This window comes from Coregonus clupeaformis, unplaced genomic scaffold (genome assembly GCF_020615455.1).
Source record: "Coregonus clupeaformis isolate EN_2021a unplaced genomic scaffold, ASM2061545v1 scaf2922, whole genome shotgun sequence".
Lineage (NCBI taxonomy): Eukaryota > Metazoa > Chordata > Actinopteri > Salmoniformes > Salmonidae > Coregonus > Coregonus clupeaformis.
In genome coordinates, this window is record NW_025536376.1 from 10498 (window position 1) to 32018 (window position 21521).

Genomic DNA, 21521 nt, shown 5'->3' on the forward strand with positions numbered 1-21521 from the left:
TAACCAGTTCCAACTTCAGCTCCCATAAATGGATGAATCCCACCCAACCATCAAACACCAAATAAACAAAAGAAGGAGAGAGTAGTTTGATTTGATTTGGGGTCTTTTGGTGATTTCTCCCTCTGGATTGGGAAGATTTGGGTTTTGTGGATTAGAACTAAAGAATTTTGACAATTCCAACAGAACATAGGGAACACTCCCATTCTCTGATGTCTCCATGTGCTGAAAGCCAATCAGATTGCGGATTTCTCCGAACCCGTTTTTTTTATAAAAGCAATGATCACCTTCTTCATTATGTGTACAGTATTGATGACTTTGATCAGTGTTAATGTCATGTTAGAATCATCCCAGTCATTCCCAAAGGTGTCACTGAGACATGTAAACATATAGAATGGGAATATCATAATACTTGACTTGTTACGCAGTGAAAAGCTCTTACCACTGTATTGACCAAAGAGACATTGGTTATTGAACAAAAAAAACTCTCCACATCAGTTCTGTGTTGTTTTTAAGGCTGTTCGGTCAGCCGTTTTACTACGGTATTTTCCCAACTACATTTGTATCACAGCTTTTTTTTGACTACACATTTTTTTCTGTTCGTTATCTGTAGTGATAAGAGAAGCAGCATTACCAAACCACCGATCAAACATACATACATATTACAGACAGGCAGATAGGCAGATAGGCAGACAGGCAGGCAGGCAGACAGACAGACAGACAGGCAGACAGGCAGGCAGACAGGCAGATAGGCAGATAGGCAGACAGACAGACAGACAGACAGACAGACAGACAGACAGACAGACAGACAGACAGACAGATAGGCAGACAGGCAGACAGGCAGACAGACAGACAGACAGACAGACAGACAGACAGACAGGCAGGCAGGCAGGCAGGCAGACAGACAGACAGGCAGGCAGACAGACAGACAGACAGATAGGCAGACAGGCAGACAGGCAGACAGACAGACAGACAGACAGACAGACAGACAGGCAGGCAGACAGACAGACAGACAGATAGGCAGACAGGCAGACAGGCAGAGAAACAGGTAGACAGGCATACAGGCAGACAGACAGGCAGGCAGGCAGGCAGGCAGACAGGCAGGCAGACAGACAGGTAGACAGACAGACAGACAGACAGACAGACAGACAGACAGACAGGCAGGCAGGCAGGCAGGCAGACAGACAGACAGATAGGCAGGCAGACAGACAGACAGACAGACAGACAGACAGACAGACAGACAGACAGACAGACAGACAGACAGGCAGACAGGCAGACAGGCAGACAGAATCTAGTATCTCCAATGTATACATATCATGAATATAAAACTCATATGTACATATGATTACACCTTGATAAGAAACATTATCAGAGGCATGGCCACTGAGCGAGTAAACAATATAAAAATATAACAAGAAACAAGAAAATAAATAATAACAAAATAATAAATATGGGTATAAAGGTAATGGATGATTGAATTTGCTAAACCGAACCTCCATTCACAGAAGCAGGTCATCAACACACCACTGTTACTGTTTTCATTACTTCCCAGTTATTTCTACATGAGCATCATTGTCAACAACATAATGTATTGTCAACTCCTATGGTCATTGTCAAGAAAATGACCATAGGAGTTGACAAGACAGCACAAATATATCTGGGACAAGGCTACACAATCATCACCATCACCATCATCATCATCTTCATCTGTATGATCATGAGCACCACAACAGTCATTTATCGGGATCATCATTGACATGATTGTTGTTTCATCAGTGATGTTTCAGTGCTGAGAGACCCATGTCCCATGTCCTGTTTTGTTTCAGTGTCTCCTCCTGCAGTTCTCCATAAGGTCACGACCTGGTATGACCTTAGATGACCTTTCACCTCTAACCCTCGATCTAGGCTACAGCCGATTGGCTCCAATAGTACACACAGAAAGTGTTGCCCGGCAACAGCTGAGCGGAAATGCTCCACACTGGTCATAAACAGGTACACTTACTGACCTGTAACCCCTGACACCTGACCTGTAACCCCTGACACCTGACCTGTAACCCCTGACACCTGTTTTACACCTATACACAGTCCTCCAATAGCACCGCCTCCTCAACCTCCTTCTCTCGACTCCCCTCAACTCCCGTCCTCTCCCCTTCCCACAGAGGGAGTAGGGTGCACTTATAGTGTGCACTGATGGCTCCAAGCACCATTTCATTTACTTCCACAAGAGGATAAGAGTTGAGCACCATGGTTCGTTCTCTCGCTTCACCTGGCTGGTGGAGCCCCCTGCTGGTGTGGTGGAGGTAGTGTAGCTAGATTACATTACATTACACGGAAGTCTCATACTCCATGACCTCCTTGGGGTTGCTCAGACTGCGGTACTGGATCCTGGGTGTGACCGGGGAGGTGTTCTCCAGGACAAGGATGGTCTTCCGCAGCCGCCTGTCAATGAAGTGAGCATCCCAGGCGGGGTACCTCTTTCTGGGCAGGTCTATACGGATCACTGGCCCCTCTGTCCTGAGGGTCCGAGGGGCCAGGGCCGGAGAGGTGTTGGATCTAACCTGGAACACAGCTAGATCACCTGGTACCACCTCGCCCCGGTCCGCACCTGCAGTCCTAGTTAGGGTCCTGGGGGGGCTGATGACCACGTCTGGAGGCGGGAGTGGGAAGGCCTTGGCTGGGGTCACACAGGACTCCACCATCACCCCCCCCTCCTCCACACACCCCCTCCACTGAGCTCCGAACACCGGCCCGTCTGGGTGAAGCAGGCAATAATACACCAGCATGAAGAAGGTCCCCAGAGCATAGCTACAGACCACCACACACACCACGATGAGGGCGTAAAAGTCTGAGGTGTGCGGCCCGCGGTAAAGGTACCACGCCGCGGTGAGAGACACGTTCTCCACCAGAGTCACTGAATAATAGAGCCACATCCTGAAGCGGGTGCGGCCCTCCTTGACGTTGAACCAGCAGAAGATGTAGATGATACCCACCACCATGTTGTAGATGATCTCCTCCCACTTGGACATGCAGAAGTCTGTCTCCCCCTGGATGATCCAGAACGTCATGATGCACCAGTGGCTCACGATGAAGATACCGAAGTACAGCTGCAACACAGAGATGTACATTATTATTTTTTTAATGGACAGCACAATGGTTGTAAAAAGTCTCATAACTTTCGGAAAATTCCCAGGTTTTCCCGAAATCCCGTTTGGAGGGAATAAACAGGAAATCCAGACTCCTCCAACCAGGATTTCTAAAAGAAATGGGAATTTTGGGAAAGTTACCAGAATTTTTGCAACCGTAGCCAGTATGAACATGAATATAACCTGCAATTAGTGCTAACTTTGTTAAAAATTATAGTAACACATCTTGCGCTTTTCTCAGTGCATGTTCTGTGTGGTGTGTCCTTTTACCTGGAACACAGAGGCGAACAGGGCGAAGGCGATGGTCCTGGCCCCGATGGTGAAGAAGTGCCACAGCATCTGGACAATCACAGCCTTGTAGGACATCGGGAGCTTGTCATCTCTGGAGTCCCTCAGAGTCTTCTGGTAGGATGCTATCATCCAGGCCAGAGAGACCAGGGAGGCTGAGGCAGAGAGACCTGGAGAGAGGGGGAAGAGATGAGAGAGAATAGAGAAATAAAAGGTGTTGAGGCACCTTCTGGTAGGATGCTATCATCCAGGCCAGAGAGACCAGGGAGGCTGAGGCAGAGAGACCTGGAGAGAGGGAGAAGAGATGAGAGAGAATAGAGAAATAAAGGTGTTGAGGCACCTTCTGGTAGGATGCTATCATCCAGGCCAGAGAGACCAGAGAAGCTGAGGCAGAGAGGCCAACAGACAGGGGGAGAGAGAGAGATGAGAGGTAAGGAAAGGAACCCCAGTCTAGACTACCCCAGTCTAGACTACCCCAGCCTAGACTACCCCTGTCTAGACTACCCCAGTCTAGACTACCCCTGTCCAGACCACCCCAGCCTAGACTACCCCAGTCTAGACTTCCCCAGTCTAGACTACCCCAGTCTAGATGACCCCAGTCTAGACTACCCCAGTCTAGACTACCCCAGTCTAGATGACCCCAGTCTAGACTACCCCAGTCTAGACTACCCCAGCCTAGACTACCCCAGTCTAGACTACCCCTGTCTGGACCACCGCGGCCCCCCTCCGCTGGGCCGTGCTCTCTGGATCAGAGCTCTGTCCCTTTGGCGGTTGTGGCCTGCACGCAGCCGGCGTCTCAGCAGCCCTCTTCTCAGGTGAGTTCTGTGGCTCTGACCTCGCAATCTGCTTCGAGACACGGCAGAGATCATTCTGGCGATTGTGAAAGGGAGTTTGATTGTGAGGCATATATCTGTACCTGGGGCAAATACTTTGTGTTTTCCTGGGGGAAAAGTTCAGGATATCACCAGGTTGATTCCCGAGGCTGTGAGTCAGTCACCAGGGGCTGATACTGTCATGGTTCATGTGGGGTCATATTGACATTATGAAGGGCAGCTCAGAACAGCTGAAGACGGATTTTAAAGAAATGATTGGGTCTCTACTTGACACCAACAAACACCCCATAATATCTGGCCCTCTGCCCTCCCTAAATCATGGCATTTGTATTTGTATTTGTATTTGTATTTATTAGCTGCTGCCAAGGCAGAGGCTAGTCTTCCTGGTGTCCAGCAAAATTAAGGCAGTTCAAACAATTAAAAAAAAAATTACAATACATTCACAACACACTGTGTGCCCTCAGGCCCCTACTCCACCACTACCACATATCTACAAGACAAAATCCATGTGTACATGTGTGTATAGTGTGTATGTTATCCTGTGTGTGTATGCATGTGTCTGCGCCTATGTTTGTGTTGCTTCACAGTCCCCGCTGTTCCATAAGGTGTTTTTTTAACAGTTTTTTAAATCTAATTTTACTACTTGCATCAGTTACTTGATGTGGAATAGAGTTCCATGTAGTCATGGCTCTATGTAGTATTGTGCGCCTCTCATAGTCTGTTCTGGACTATGCATGGGTGTCCGAGCTGTGTGCCAGTAGTTCAAACAGACAGCTCGGTGCATTCAGCTTGTCAATACCTCTCATAAATACAAGCAGTGATGAAGTACATCACCCCTCCACTTTAAGCCAGGAGAGATTGACATTCATATTATTAATATTAGCTCTCTGTGTACATCCAAGGGCCAGCTGTGCTGCCCTGTTCTGAGCCAAATGCAATTTTCCTAAGTCCTTTTTTGTGGCACCTGACCACACGACTGAACAGTAGTCCAGGTGTGACAAAACTAGGGCCTGTAGGACCTGCCTTGATGATAGTGCTGTTAAGAAGGTAGAGCAGCGCTTTATTATGGACAGACTTCTTCCCATTTTAGTTACTGTTGTATCAATATGTTTTGACCATGACAGTTTACAATCCTGGGTTACTCCAAGCAGTTTAGTCACCTCAACTCAATTTCCACATTATTTATTACAAGATTTAGTTGAGGTTCAGGGTTTAGTGAATGATTTGTCCCAAATACAATGCTTTTAGTTTTAGAAATATTTAGGACTAACTTATTCCTTGCCACCCACTCTGAAACTAACTGTAACTCTTTGTTAAGTGTGGCAGTCATTTCAGTCGCTGTGGTAGCTGACATGTATAGTGTTGAGTCATCCGCATACATAGACACTCTGGCTTTACTCAAAGCCAGTGGCATGTCGTTAGTAAAGATTGAATAAAGTAAGGGGCCTAGTCAGCTGCCCTGGGGAATTCCTGATTCTACCTGGATTATGTTGTAGAGGCTTCCATTAAAGAACACCCTCTGTGTTCTGTTAGACAGGTAACTCTTTATCCACAACATAGCAGGGGGTGTAAAGCCATAACATATGTTTTTCCAGCAGTAGACTATGATGAATCATGTCAAAAGCCGCACTGAAGTCTAACAAAACAGCCCCTACAATCTTTTTATCATCAATTTCTCTCAGCCAATCATCAGTCATTTGTGTAAGTGCTGTGCTCGTTGAATGTCCTTCTCTATAAGTTGAAAGTTTGTTGTCAATTTGTTTACTGTAAAATAGCATTGTATCTGGTCAAACACCATTTTCTCCAATAGTTTACTTGTAACGATCCCGGCAGTCTGAGTCGGGTCCTGTCTGGTGACTAGTGTTTCTGTTCGTGATCTCCAGTTTCCCGAGGGTTCGGGAACGCTCCGGGGAGCGCTCTTGTTTTCCGCACCTGCATCCCATCAGCAATCTGCACACCTGGTCCTGATCATCACCCTTCTTAGGCTCTGGCCTAACATCCAGTTCCTGCCGGATCGTTAGCCATGAACAGTATGTTTGTCAGCGTATCAGCCTCTGAGCTACTAGAGTTAGTTTTGTTGTTTTGCACCTTGTTGGCTTGCCGTGTGCCCTACCTCCGTTTGTTTCTATCTGCAGTCTCTCACCCGGAACCTTCTCCCAACCTCTGCCTGATGGTCGGCGGCTGCCGAGCCATTACCGGACCAACCACTGCACCCTCAACAACCCCTCCACGCCACCCGCTCTGTTCCCTGGATTATTCAGCCTCACTCGGGATCTATTAAATAAACACTCACCTTTGTCTCAACGTACCTTGTCCTGGTCTGCTTCTGGGTTCTGGCTTAGTAAACCGTGACAGAACGATCCGGCCAGTAATGAACCCAGCGGACCTGGACTCTGTTCGCCATGCCATTACCCAGCAGGAGAAGATGTTGGGCCATCATAGCACGGTACTACAGGAGATCGCGTTGTCAGTTCGGAACCTTTCTACCGGTCTGACGGAGGTCCAGAACCAACGCAAGTGTCCGGTGGAGGATCCACTACCGGTTTCACCCATCTCGCCTGCCGCTTCTGAAGTTGTGTCCCTCCGTGAGCCCAAGGTTCCGACGCCGGATAAATATGAGGGGAGCTGGGAAGATGCCGTTCCTTCCTTATGCAGTGTGGATTAGTGTTCGATCTACAGCCCTACTCTTATGCCACAGACAAGGCTAGGATAGCCTTTGTGATTGAGTTGCTGCGTGGTCGAGCGCTGGAGTGGGCGTCAGCCGTTTGGGAACGACAGGATCCCTGCATGGCTTCATACCAGGGGTTCACGGCCGAGATGAGGAAGCTCTTCGACCATTCCGTCCGAGGGAGGGACGCAGCTAGGCGCCTGTTTTCACTTCACCAAGGAACTCGCAGCGTGGCCGACTTCGTGATCGAGTTCAAGACGTTGGCTGTGGAGAGTGGGTGGAACGAGGAGTCTCTGCAAGCGGCCTTTTACCAGGGTCTGTCGGAGCAGCTCAAGGATGAGTTGATCTCCTATCCGGAGCCTAGTGACCTGGACAGCTTGGTAGCCTTGTCGATTCGGGTGGATAATCGAGTCCGAGAGCGAAGGAGGGAGAAGCAATGGGGTCCGTCCAATCGATCAGCTTCTCAGTTCCCAGTCGGGTCGGGTGGTGGACCAGAACACGTCGATCATTCTCCACCACAAAGGATTAGTGGAGAGGACCTCTCTCCCGATTCTGAACCCATGCAAGTGGGGCGGCACGGGTTAACCAAGGAGGAGCGTCAACATAGACGTAAGACCAACTGCTGTCTCTACTGTGGTCGCTCGGGACATTACAGCTCCACTTGTTCCCGGCGGTCGTCAAACTGCCCGGCTCGCTAAAGTTGGGAGGACTTTTAGCGAGCCAGTTTCAACCTCTCAGTACCTCTGTCAGACCCCGTTTCCCGGCTACCCTTGTGAACAGGAATCAAAGCTTAGCGATTAACGCTTTTATCGATTCAGGTGCCGATGGAAGCTTTCTTGATGCCGAGTTGGTGGAACAGCTGGGGCTTTCCAAGGAGCAATTGCCGGAAGCCATTGAAGCGACCACTCTGAACGGCAGTAGTCTGGCACGTATCACGATGAGGACTGAACCGGTTAAGATGCGGTTGTCGGGGAATCATTCTGAGATGATTTCATTCTTCATTCTGCCGTCTTCCCATGTTCCTCTGGTCCTTGGATACCCCTGGCTGAAGGAACACAATCCCACGTTCGATTGGGTGACGGGCAAGGTAACGAGTTGGAGCCTTGATTGTCATGCTAACTGTCTCAAGACTGCCTGCCCCCATTCGGTTCCCAGTCAGGTGATTGAGGCTAAACCCCCAGATTTGTCCCTGGTTCCCGAGACATATCACGATTTGGGGGAAGTTTTCAGTAAGCAGAAGGCTCTGTCACTCCCTCCCCACCGACCATATGATTGTGCCATCAACCTGTTCCCGGGAGCTGTCTACCCCAAAGGAAGGTTATACAGTATCTCCCGACCTGAACGTGAGGCGTTGGAGACCTACATCAAAGAGTCCCTAGCGGCTGGTCTCGTTCGTCCCTCGTCATCACCCCTGGGGGCAGGATTCTTCTTTGTGGGTAAGAAGGATGGCTCTCTTCGACCGTGTATTGATTATCGGGGGTTGAATGCCATCACGGTCAAGAACAAGTATCCCCTGCCCTTGATGAGTTCTGCCTTCGACTCCTTACAGGGTGCTACGGTATTCACCAAGCTTGACCCTCGCAATGCGTATCACATGGTCCGGATCAGAGAGGGGGACGAGTGGTTGACGGGTTTCAATACACCGATGGGTCGCTCGAGTATCAGGTGATGCCGTTTGGACTGACCAATGCTCCAGCGGTATTTCAGAGTATGGTGAACGACGTCCTGAGAGATATGATCGGTCTCTTTGTGTTTGTTTACCTGGATGACATTCTGATCTTCTCGAAGGAACCTTCCGACCACGTCCAGCATGTCCGGCAGGTTCTGCAGCGATTGTTGGAGAATCGCCTGTTCGTAAAGGCCGAGAAGTGCGAGTTTCACGCCCACACGACATCCTTTCTCGGGTACATCATCTCCAGGGGAGAGATTAGGATGGACCAGGAGAAGGTTAGAGCGGTTCTGGAATGGGTCCAGCCCGGTGCGAGATTGCAGCTCCAGAGATTTTTGGGGTTTGCGAATTTCTACCGCAGATTCATCCGGGATTACAGCCGTGTGGCCGCTCCGTTAACTGCCTTGACTTCCAGTATCAGGACCTTCAAGTGGAATCCGGAGGCGGATCGAGCGTTTCTGGATTTGAAGAGGCGATTCACCAACGCACCGATTCTCTCTCAACCGGACACGGCCCGTCAGTTCGTCGTTGAGGTGGACGCGTCTGATGTGGGAGTTGGCGCCATCCTGTCGCAGCGATGCTCCACGGACAGTAAACTCCATCCCTGCGCCTACTACTCAGTCGCCTTTCGCCTGCGGAGAGGAATTACGATGTGGGTAACCGGGAGCTTCTCGCGGTGAAACTTGCCTTGGAGGAGTGGCGCCACTGGTTGGAGGGGCGGAGCAATCGTTTATTGTCTGGACTGACCACAAGAATCTTGCTTACGTGCAATCGGCTAAACGTCTCAACTCCCGTCAGGCCAGGTGGGCGTTGTTTTCGGACGATTCAAGTTTTCCCTGACGTTCCGACCTGGATCTAAGAACGGCAAGGCGGACGCCTTGTCCCGGATGTTCTCCAAGACGGAGGAGAGTGGGTCCAAGACCGAGACAATTCTCCCCCGGAACTGCGTCGTGGGAGCAGTTATGTGGAAGATTGAGGAGGAGGTGCTGGCGGCCCTTCGGACTCAGCCCGGTCCCGGTAACGGTCCACCCGGTCGGTTGTTTGTGCCTGAGTCGGTTCGTCCTGCTGTCCTCAAATGGTCCCACGCCAGCAAGATGGCTTGTCACCCTGGCGTGGCTCGGACAATGGCGTTTCTTCGCAGACGTTTTTGGTGGCCTGCCATGGCCGAGGATACTCGGGGTTTTGTTGCTGCCTGTCCAGTGTGTGCGCAGAATAAGAGTACCAATCGGCCCAGCTCTGGACTACTTCACCCCCTTCCTATTCCCCGGCGACCATGGTCGCATCTGGCCCTGGACTTCGTCACTGGGTTGCCCGCTTCTGAGGGGAACACGGTCGTTCTGACTATCGTGGACAGATTCAGCAAGTTCGCCCACTTTGTGCCAATTGCCAAGCTTCCCTCTGCCTCGGAGACGTCCGAGATCCTGGTTAGGGAGGGTTTTCAGGGTCCACGGTTTGCCCAGTGATATCGTTTCCGACCGTGGCCCTCAGTTTACCTCTGCTGTCTGGAAGTCCTTCTGTTTGGCCATTGGAGCTACAGTCAGTCTCACATCTGGTTTTCACCCCCAATCCAATGGTCAGGCGGAGAGAGCCAACCAGAAGATGGAATCCACGCTACGCTGTCTGGTCTCTTCCAACCCCACCTCCTGGGTCTCTCAGTTGCCTTGGGTTGAGTATGCCCACAATACTCTCCCTACATCTGCCACTGGGATGTCTCCTTTCCAGTGCCTGTATGGCTACCAACCTCCCCTGTTCCCTTCTCAGGAGAAGGAGCTCTCAGTGCCTTCTGTTCAGGCCCATATTCGTCGTTGCCACCGGACCTGGCATCGGGCCAGAAAGGCACTCCTTAGAGTTTCGGACCGGTATCAGCTCCAGGCGAATCGTCGCCGGATCCCCGCTCCCACCTATACCATCGGAGATAGGGTTTGGTTGGCCTACGGGATCTTCCGTTACGGACTGAGTCTAGGAAGTTGTTACCGGGTTCATTGGTCCGTTTGTGGTGGAGAAGGTGATCAATCCAGTGGCAGTTCGACTCAAACTACCGAGGACGCTCAGAGTCCATCCCACCTTTCATGTCTCCTGCCTCAAGCCTGTCTTCCTCAGTCCTCTGTTGCCTCCTCCGCCTCCTCCTCCTCCTCCTCGGATGATCGGAGGTGGTCCTGCCTACACGGTGCGTCGCATCATGGATTCCAGACGGCGGGGCCGGGGTTTCCAGTATCTCGTGGACTGGGAGGGGTATGGCCCTGAAGAGAGGAGTTGGATTCCGCGGCGACAGGTCCTAGATGCTGACCTCATCAGTGACTTCTACCGCCTCCATCCTGGCGCTCCGGGAGTCCGCCCGGTGGCGTTCGTCGGAGGGGGTACTGTAACGATCCCGGCAGTCTGAGTCGGGTCCTGTCTGGTGACTAGTGTTTCTGTTCGTGATCTCCAGTTTCCCGAGGGTTCGGGAACGCTCCGGGAGCGCTCTTGTTTTCCGCACCTGCATCCCATCAGCAATCTGCACACCTGGTCCTGATCATCACCCTTCTTAGGCTCTGGCCTAACATCCAGTTCCTGCCGGATCGGTTAGCCATGAACAGTATGTTTGTCAGCGTATCAGCCTCTGAGCTACTAGAGTTAGTTTTGTTGTTTTGCACCTTGTTGGCTTGCCGTGTACTTACCTCCGTTTGTTTCTATCTGCAGTCTCTCACCCGGAACCTTCTCCCAACCTCTGCCTGATGGTCGGCGGCTGCCGAGCCATTACCGGACCAACCACTGCACCCTCAACAACCCCTCCACGCCACCCGCTCTGTTCCCTGGATTATTCAGCCTCACTCGGGATCTATTAAATAAACACTCACCTTTGTCTCAACGTACCTTGTCCTGGTCTGCTTCTGGGTTCTGGCTTAGTAAACCGTGACATTACTAAGGGTTGGTAACAGGCTGATTGGTTGTCTATTTGAGCCAGTAAAGGGGGCTTTACTATTCTTAGGTAACGGAATGACTTTTGCTTCCCTCGCTGAGTTGTCATAATGATTCAGCAAATGTACATTATCCTTGGAGCGTTGGAAGACACAATGTAAATAACCTAATTTATGTCTCTCTTACTGCCCAGAATGCCTCTGCTGATCCTACAGCTATTGTATGCAGTAATCATATGCCTGTGAACCAGAGTAATACTGTTAGCACTGAGGTGGTGTGTCCTAGTAGGAAGTCCACTGTGTGCAGCTCACCCTGCACTAATAAAAATAACCTGAGTATGTCTACCTCTGCTAAGCTTCCCAGTAAAGCAAGAAAAATAATCAAGCATCCCAGAAAAGTGTTAAAAATAGCCCACGTTAACATATGTAGCTTAAGAAACAAGGTTCATGAAATCAATAGTTTGCTAGTAACAGATTACATTCATATTCTGACTATCTCTGAAACTCACTTAGATAATACATTTGATGATACAGTGGTAGCAATACAAGGTTATAACATTTACAGAAAAGACAGAAATGCCAACGGGGGCGGTGTTGCGGTCTATATTCAGAACCACATTCCTGTAAAGCTTAGAGAGGATCTAATGTTAAATACTGTTGAAGTAATATGGCTACAGGTTCATCTGCCTCACCTAAAGCCCATTCTGGTGGGAAGCTGCTATAGACCACCAAGTGCTAACAGTCAGTATCTGGATAACATGTGTGAAATGCTTGATAATATATGTAATATCAATAGAGAGGTATACTTGCTGGGTGATTTAAATATTGACTGGCTTTCATCAGGCTGCTCACTCAAGAGAAAGTTTCAAACTGTAACTAGTGCCTGCAACCTGTTACAGGTTATCAATCAACCTACCAGGGTAGCTACAAACAGTACAATAATGAAATCATTAACATGTATTGACCATATCTTTACTAATGCTGCAGAAATTTGTTTGAAAGCAGTATCCAAATCCATCGGATGTAGTGATCAAAACATATCTAGGAAAACCAAAGTTCCAAAGGCTGGGCCTAATATTTTGTATAAGAGGTCATGCAATAAGTTTTGTAGTGATTCCTATGTTGTTGATTTAAATAATATTTGTTGGTCTGTGGTGTGTAATGACGAGCAACCAGACGCTGCACTTGACACATTTATGAAATTGCTTATGCCAGTTACTAATAAGCATGCACCCATTAAGAAATTGACTGTAAAAACTGTTGAATTCCCGTGGATTGATGATGAATTGAAAAATGGTATGGTTGAGAGGGATGAGGCAAAAGGAATGGCAAATAAGTCTGGCTGCACAACCGATTGGCAAACGTATTGCAAATTGAGAAATCATGTGACTAAACTGAATAAAAAGAAGAAGAAATTACACTATGAAACAAAGATGAATGACATAAAGAATGATAGTAAAAAAGCTTTGGAGTACCTTAAATGAAATTTTGGGCAAAAAGGCAAAGTCCGCTCCATCATTCATTGAATCAGATGGCTCATTCATCACAAAACCAACTGATATTGCCAACTACTTTAATAATTTTTTCATTGGCAAGATTAGCAAACTTAGGCATGACATGCCAGCAACAAACGCTGACACTACACATCCAAGTATATCTGACCAAATTATGAAAGACAAACATTCTAATTTAGAATTTCCTAAAGTAAGTGTGGAAGAGATGAAACAAGTATTGTTGTCGATCAACCATGACAAGCCACCGGGGTCTGACAACTTGGATGGAAAATGACTGAGGATAATAGCTGACGATATTGCCACTCCTCTTTGCCAAATCTTCCATTTAAGCCTACTAGAAAGTGTGTGCCCTCAGGCCTGGAGGGAAGCAAAAGTCATTCCCCTTCCTAGGGATAGTAAAGCCCCCTTAACTGGCTCAAATAGCCGACCAATCAGCCTGTTACCAACCCTTTGGAAACTTTTGGAAAACATTGTGTTTGACCAGATAAAATGCGATTTTACAGTAAACAAATTGACAACAGACTTTCAGCACGCTTATAGGGAAGGACATTCAACAAGCACAGCACTGACACAAATGACTGATGATGGAGTAAATCCAGTGTGTCTATGTATGCGGATGACTCAACACTATACACGTCAGCTACCACAGCGACTGAAATGACTGCCACACTTAACAAAGAGCTGCAGTTAGTTTCACAATGGGGTGGCAAGGAATAAGTTAGTCCTAAGTATTTCTAAAACTAAAAGCATTGTATTTGGGACAAATCATTCACTAAACCCTAAACATCAACTAAATCTTGTGATGAATAATGTGGAAATTGAGCAAGTTGAGGTGACTAAACTGCTTGGAGTAACCCTGGATTGTAAACTGTCATGGTCAAAACATATTGATGCAACAGTAGCTAGGATGGGGAGAAGCCTAATAAAGCTCTGCTCTGCCTTCTTTAACAGCACTATCAACAAGGCAGGTCCTTCAGGTCGCACCTACTGTTCAGTCCTGTGGTCAGGTGCCACAAAGAGGGATTTAGGAAAATTGCAGTTGGCTCAGAACAGGGCAGCACGGCTGGCCCTTGGATGTACACAGAGAGCTAACATTAATTATATTCATGTCAATCTCTCCTGGCTCAAAGTGGAGGAGAGATGGACTTCATCACTACTTGTATTTGTGAGAGGTATTGACATGTTTAATGCACAGAGCTGTCTGTTTGAACTACTGGCGCACAGCTCGGACACCCATGCTTACCCCACAAGACATGCCGCCAAATCAAATCAAATCAAATTTTCTTTGTCACATACACGTGTTTAGCAGATGTTTTTGCTGGTGTAGCGAAATGCTTGTGCTTCTAGCTCCGACAGTGCAGTAATATCTAACAAGTAATATCTAACAATTTCACAACATATACCCAATACACCCAAATCTATGGAATTAAGAATATATACATATATGGATGAGCAATGACAGAGCGGCATGGACTAAGATACAGTAGAATATTATAGAATACAGTATATACATATGAGATGAGTAATGCAAGATATGCAAACATTATTAAAGTGACTAGTGTTCCATTTCTTAAAGTGGCCAGTGATTTCAATAGGCAGCAGCAGCCTCTAATGTGCTAGTGATGGCTATTTAACAGTCTGATGGCCTTGAGATAGAAGCTGTTTTTCATTCTCTCGGTCCCAGCTTTGATGCACCTGTACTGACCTCGCCTTCTGGATGATAGCGGGGTGAACAGGCAGTGGCTCGGGTGGTTGATGTCCTTGATGATCTTTTTGGCCTTCCTGTGACATCTGGTGCTGTAGGTGTCCTGGAGGGCGGGTAGTTTGCCCCCGGTAATGCGTTCGGCAGACCACACCACCCTCTGGAGAGCCCTGCGGTTGCGGGCGGTGCAGTTGCCGTACCAGGCGGTGATACAGCCCGACAGGATGCTCTCAATTGTACATCTGTAAAAGTTTGTGAGGGTTTTAGGTGCCAAGCCAAATTTCTTCAGCCTCCTGAGGTTGACGAGGCTCTGTTGCACCTTCTTCACCACACTGTCTCTTCTTCACCACAGAGGTCTCTTCACAGTCCCCAAGTCAAGAACAGACTATGGGAGGCGCACAGTACTACATAGAGCCATGACTACATGGAACTCTATTCCACATCAGGTAACTGATGCAAGCAGTAAAATTAGATTTTTAAAAAACAGATACAAATTCACCTTATGGAACAGCGGGGACTGTGAAGCAAAACAATCATAGGAACAGACACATGCATACACACACAATAACATATCCACTATACACACACGTACACATGGATTTTGTGTTATAGATATATGGTAGTAGAGTAGGGGCCTGAGGGCACACACTTAATATGTTGTGAAATCTGTTGTGAATGTATTGTAATGTTTTTAAAATGTATAACTGCCTTAATTTCACTGGACCCCAGGAAGTGCCTTGGCAGCAGCTAATGGAGATCCATAATAAATACAAATGCAAAATACCCCAGTCTAGACTACCCAAGTCTAGACTACCCCAGTCTAGACTACCCCAGTCTAGACTACCCCAGTCAGACCACCCCATTCTAGACTACCCCAGTCTAGATGACCCCAGTCTAGATGACCCCAGTCTAGACTACCCCAGTCTAGACCACCTCAGTCTAGACTACCCCAGTCTAGATGACCCCAGTATAGATGCCCCCAGTCTAGACTACCCCAGTCTAGATGACCCCAGTCTAGACCACCCCAGTCTAGATGACCCCAGTCTAGACTACCCCAGTATAGATGACCCTAGTCTAGACTACCCCAGTCTAGATGACCCCAGTCTAGATGACCCCAGTATAGATGACCCCAGTCTAGACTACCCCAGTCTAGATGACCCCAGTCTAGATGACCCCAGTCTAGATGACCCCAGTCTAGACTACCCCAGTCTAGACCACCCCAGTCTAGACCACCCCAGTCTAGACCACCCCAGTCTAGATGACCCCAGTCTAGACTACCCCAGTCTAGATGACCCCAGTCTAGACCACCCCAGTCTAGATGACCCCAGTCTAGACCACCCCAGTCTAGATGACCCCAGTCTAGACCACCCCAGTCTAGATGACCCCAGTCTAGATGACCCCAGTCTAGATGACCCCAGTCTAGGTGACCCCAGTCTAGACTACCCCAGTCTAGACCACCCCAGTCTAGACCACCCCAGTCTAGATGACCCCAGTCTAGACTACCCCAGTCTAGACCACCCCAGTCTAGATGACCCCAGTCTAGATGACCCCAGTCTAGACCACCCCAGTCTAGATGACCCCAGTCTAGATGACCCCAGTCTAGACTACCCCAGTCTAGATGACCCTAGTCTAGACCACCCCAGTCTAGATGACCCCAGTCTAGACTACCCCAGTCTAGATGACCCCAGTCTAGATGACCCCAGTCTAGACTACCCCAGTCTAGATGACCCCAGTCTAGATGACCCCAGTCTAGATGACCCCAGTCTAGACTACCCCAGTCTAGACCACCCCAGTCTAGACCACCCCAGTCTAGACCACCCCAGTCTAGATGACCCCAGTCTAGACTACCCCAGTCTAGATGACCCCAGTCTAGACTACCCCAGTCTAGATGACCCCAGTCTAGATGATCCCAGTCTAGACTACCCCAGTCTAGATGACCCCAGTCTAGATGACCCCAGTCTAGACTACCCCAGTCTAGATGACCCCAGTCTAGACTACCCCAGTCTAGATGACCCCAGTCTAGACTACCCCAGTCTAGATGACCCCAGTCTAGACTACCCCAGTCTAGATGACCCCAGTCTAGACTACCCCAGTCTAGATGACCCCAGTCTAGATGATCCCAGTCTAGACTACCCCAGTCTAGATGACCCCAGTCTAGATGACCCCAGTCTAGACTACCCCTGTCTAGATGACCCTAGTCTAGACCACCCCAGTCTAGATGACCCCAGTCTAGATGACCCCAGTATAGATGACCCTAGTCTAGACTACCCCAGTCTAGACTACCCCAGTATAGATGACCCTAGTCTAGACTACCCCAGTCTAGATGACCCCAGTCTAGATGACCCCAGTATAGACTACCCCAGTCTAGATGACCCCAGTATAGATGACCCCAGTCTAGACTACCCCAGTCTAGATGACCCTAGTCTAGACCACCCCAGTCTAGATGACCCCAGTCTAGACTACCCCAGTATAGATGACCCCAGTCTAGATGACCCCAGTATAGATGACCCCAGTCTAGACTACCCCAGTCTAGATGACCCTAGTCTAGACCACCCCAGTCTAGATGACCTCAGTCTAGACTACCCCAGTCTAGATGACCCCAGTCTAGACCACCCCAGTCTAGATGACCCCAGTCTAGACTACCCCAGTCTAGATGACCCCAGTCTAGATGACCCCAGTCTAGACCACCCCAGTCTAGATGACCCCAGTCTAGACTACCCCAGTATAGATGACCCCAGTCTAGATGACCCCAGTCTAGATGACCCCAGTCTAGATGACCCCAGTCTAGATGACCCCAGTCTAGATGACCCCAGTATAGATGACCCTAGTCTAGACTACCCCAGTCTAGACTACCCCAGTATAGATGACCCCAGTCTAGACTACCCCAGTCTAGATGACCCCAGTCTAGATCACCCCAGTCTAGATGACCCCAGTCTAGACTACCCCAGTCTAGACCACCCCAGTCTAGACTACCCCAGTCTAGACTACCCCAGTCTAGACCACCCCAGTCTAGATGACCCCAGTCTAGATGACCCCAGTCTAGATGATCCCAGTCTAGATGACCCCAGTCTAGATGACCCCAGTCTAGATGACCCCAGTCTAGATGACCCCAGTCTAGATGACCCCAGTCTAGACCACCCCAGTCTAGATGACCCCAGTCTAGACTACCCCAGTATAGATGAACCCAGTCTAGATGACCCCAGTCTAGATGACCCCAGTCTAGATGACCCCAGTCTAGATGACCCCAGTATAGATGACCCTAGTCTAGACTACCCCAGTCTAGACTACCCCAGTATAGATGACCCCAGTCTAGACTACCCCAGTCTAGATGACCCCAGTCTAGATGACCCCAGTCTAGATGACCCCAGTCTAGACTACCCCAGTCTAGACCACCCCAGTCTAGACTACCCCAGTCTAGATGATCCCAGTCTAGACTACCCCAGTCTAGATGACCCCAGTCTAGATGACCCCAGTCTAGACTACCCCAGTCTAGATGACCCCAGTCTAGATGACCCCAGTCTAGACTACCCCAGTCTAGATGACCCCAGTCTAGAGTACTCCAGCTGTAATGCAGTATCATGATCGTTATACAGCACATCCATGAACACACACACAGACACACACACACACACACACACACACACACACACACACAAACACACACACACACACACACACACACACACACACACACACAGACACACACACAGACCCACACACACACACACACACACACACACACACACACACAGACACACACACACACACACAGACCCACACACACACACACACACACACACAGACCCACACACACACACACACACACACACACACACACACACACACACACACACACACACACACACACAGACAGACACACACACACAGACCCACACACACACACACACACACACACACACACACACACACAGACACACACACACAGACCCCCACACACAGACAAACACAGTCATTTGATCTGACAGAACCAGAAGAGTTTGGACTTTCCTAAAAGGACTGTTGTCTGTTGTCATCACCTTCTTATCAAAATTACATTAAAAGACCACTTTTATAATTTTAGAGTTTTGCTATTACATTTTTCATGACTTTTGACGTGATTCATTACTAATTGGACATGAGATTAAATTAATAACATTTTCCTAAATGAATATTTAATTAAGTTAAATGAGGTCTCCCGTCTCGCTGCTTTTGGCCCTCCTGCTATGATCTTATTAATATATCCTTCAATGGAGAAGAAGGAATCTAGAAGGAATAATAGATCTCATGTTCTCTAACTGACGCAGTCTCCAACAGAGAGAGATGCACACAACCAACTTTTTAATTATTACATTTGTGAGTTCTTTCAAAGTAGTGTGAGAAAAGAAGAAGATAACATGGAAATTATTCAACAGTGAGAATGTTGACATACAGCTGGATGGATGGACAGACGGACAGACTGACGGACAGATGGACAGATGGACAGCCTGACGGACAGACGGACAGCCCGACGGACAGATGGACAGCCCGACGGACAGACGGACAGCCTGACGGACAGACGGACAGCCTGACGGACAGCCTGACAGCCTGACAGACAGACGAACAGACAGTGCGTGTGTCACTCCTATCTTGAAGGGAATATCAGGAAGATTACCTAGAGGCTGTGAGATATCAATGGATCAGTGTGTGTGTGCGCACATTTGTGTGTGTGTGTGTCTTTGTGTGTGTGTGTGTGTGTGTGTGTGTGCGGTGCGGTGCGTGTGTCTGTGATCTTGCAGCTGTCCACTCTAAACTGGAAGCAGAAGAGAGCAAGGGATGCTAATATCAGATGAATCAGCTCTGTAATCCCTTAGAGATCTGTTGGTCTGTTTTCATATCAGATGAATCAGCTCTGTAATCCCTTAGAGATCTGTTGGTCTGTTTTCATATCAGATGAATCCGCTCTGTAATCCCTTAGAGATCTGTTGGTCTGTTTTCATATCAGATGAATCAGCTCTGTAATCCCTTAGAGATCTGCTAAATAAGACTCCAGGGAGCCCTAAAAAAATATTAAATAAGACTCCAGGGAGCCCTAAAAAATATTAAATAAGACTCCTGGCAGCGCTAAAACAGATTCCACAAGACTCCTGGGAGCTTTAAAACATATTCAACAAGACTCCTGGGAGCTGTACAATATATTCAATAAGACTCCTGGGAGTTCCTGGGAGATCTAAAACATATTCAACAGGGGGACAGGAGACTCAGTATCTCGTGAGACTCAGACATGTCTTATTTAAAACAGCATGCCGATTATGCAAGATAGGACTTCAACTAATAAGATAGATAACTAATGCAAAATCAGATGAAGTGAAATAGACACCGAAAGGGAGAAAGGGGAAAAAATAAATGGAGAGAGAGAGAGAGAGAGAGAATGCTATTTGGCCCTAAACAGAGAGTACACAGTGGCAGAAAACCTGACCACTGTGACTGACCCAAAATTAAGGAGAGCTTTGACTATGTACAGACTCAGTGAGCATAGCCTTGCTATTGAGAAAGGCCCCCGTGGGCAGACCTGGCTCTCAAGAGAAGACAGGCTATGTGCACACTGCCCATAAAATGAGGTGGAAACTGAGCTGCACTTCCTGACCTCCTGCCAAATGTATGACCATATTAGAGACACATATTTCCCTCAGATTACACAGACCCACAAATAAGTTTTGATAAACTCCCATATCTACTGGGTGAAATACCACAGTGTGCCATCACAGCAGCAAGATTTGGCTGTTGCCACAAGAAAAGGGCAACCAGTGAAGAACAAACACCATTGTAAATACAACCCATATTTATTTATTTGTACTTTAACTATTTGCACATCGTTACAACTGGATATCGACATAATATGACATATTCTTTTGGAACTTCTGAGTGTAATATTTACTGTTCACTTTTTATTGTTTATTTCACTTTTGTTTATTATCTATTTCACTTGCTTTGGCAACGTAAACATATGTTTCCAATGCCAATAAAGCCCTTTAAATTGAATTGAGAGAGAGAGAGAGCTAGCCAGCCAGCCAGCCACGCACACACACACCTACTCACCCTGCAGTGGCAGAACCTGTTTGGCATGTATCATGATGCTGAGTTGAAGCACCAGTTGAGGAGCGCTCTTCAGGAAGGCCTCCAGCAGCCTCAGCATGTTTATGTCAGCACACTCAAACATCAACCTCCAGTGGAAGTGACCACGCTCACGGTTGCCGTGCCAACGGCTCTGGGCGCCCAGGTAGAGGGCGTGGACATACCTGTAGAGGAGGAGGGGATGAGTGTCAGTTCATCAGTCGATCAGTCAGTCGAGCAGGTCGATGGATTAATCAGTCAACTCACCAACCAGCCAACCGATTAATCAATCAAAAATGTATTTACATAGAGCATTTAACAAAACAGTTGTCACAAAGTGCTTTACATTAACCCTGCCTAGCCCCAGATAGGTTCCAGTCTACATTAACCCTGCCTAGCCCCAGATAGGTTCCAGTCTACATTAACCCTGCCTAGCCCCAGATAGGTTCCAGTCTACATTAACCTGCCTAGCCCCAGATAGGTTCCAGTCTACATTAACCCTGCCTAGCCCCAGACAGGTTCCAGTCTACATTAACCCTGCCTAGCCCCAGACAGGTTCCAGTCTACATTAACCCTGCCTAGCCCCAGACAGGTTCCAGTCTACATTAACCCTGCCTAGCCCCAGACAGGTTCCAGTCTACATTAACCCTGCCTAGCCCCAGATAGGTTCCAGTCTACATTAACCCTGCCTAGCCCCAGACAGGTTCCAGTCTACATTAA

General features: G+C 48.3%; 1 protein-coding gene across 1 annotated transcript; it reads right to left on the minus strand.

The window, feature by feature from the left end:
• Nucleotides 1-1391: 1391 nt before the first annotated feature.
• On the minus strand, nt 1392-20994 carry LOC121537761 (XK-related protein 7-like; the record flags this gene model as incomplete). Its single annotated transcript, XM_045219946.1, has 3 exons — nt 1392-3101; nt 3411-3598; nt 20787-20994. Coding segments are annotated over 3 exons (1176 nt in total), but the record flags the coding sequence as incomplete, so codon positions are not given.
• Between the last annotated feature and the right edge of the window lie 527 nt (nt 20995-21521).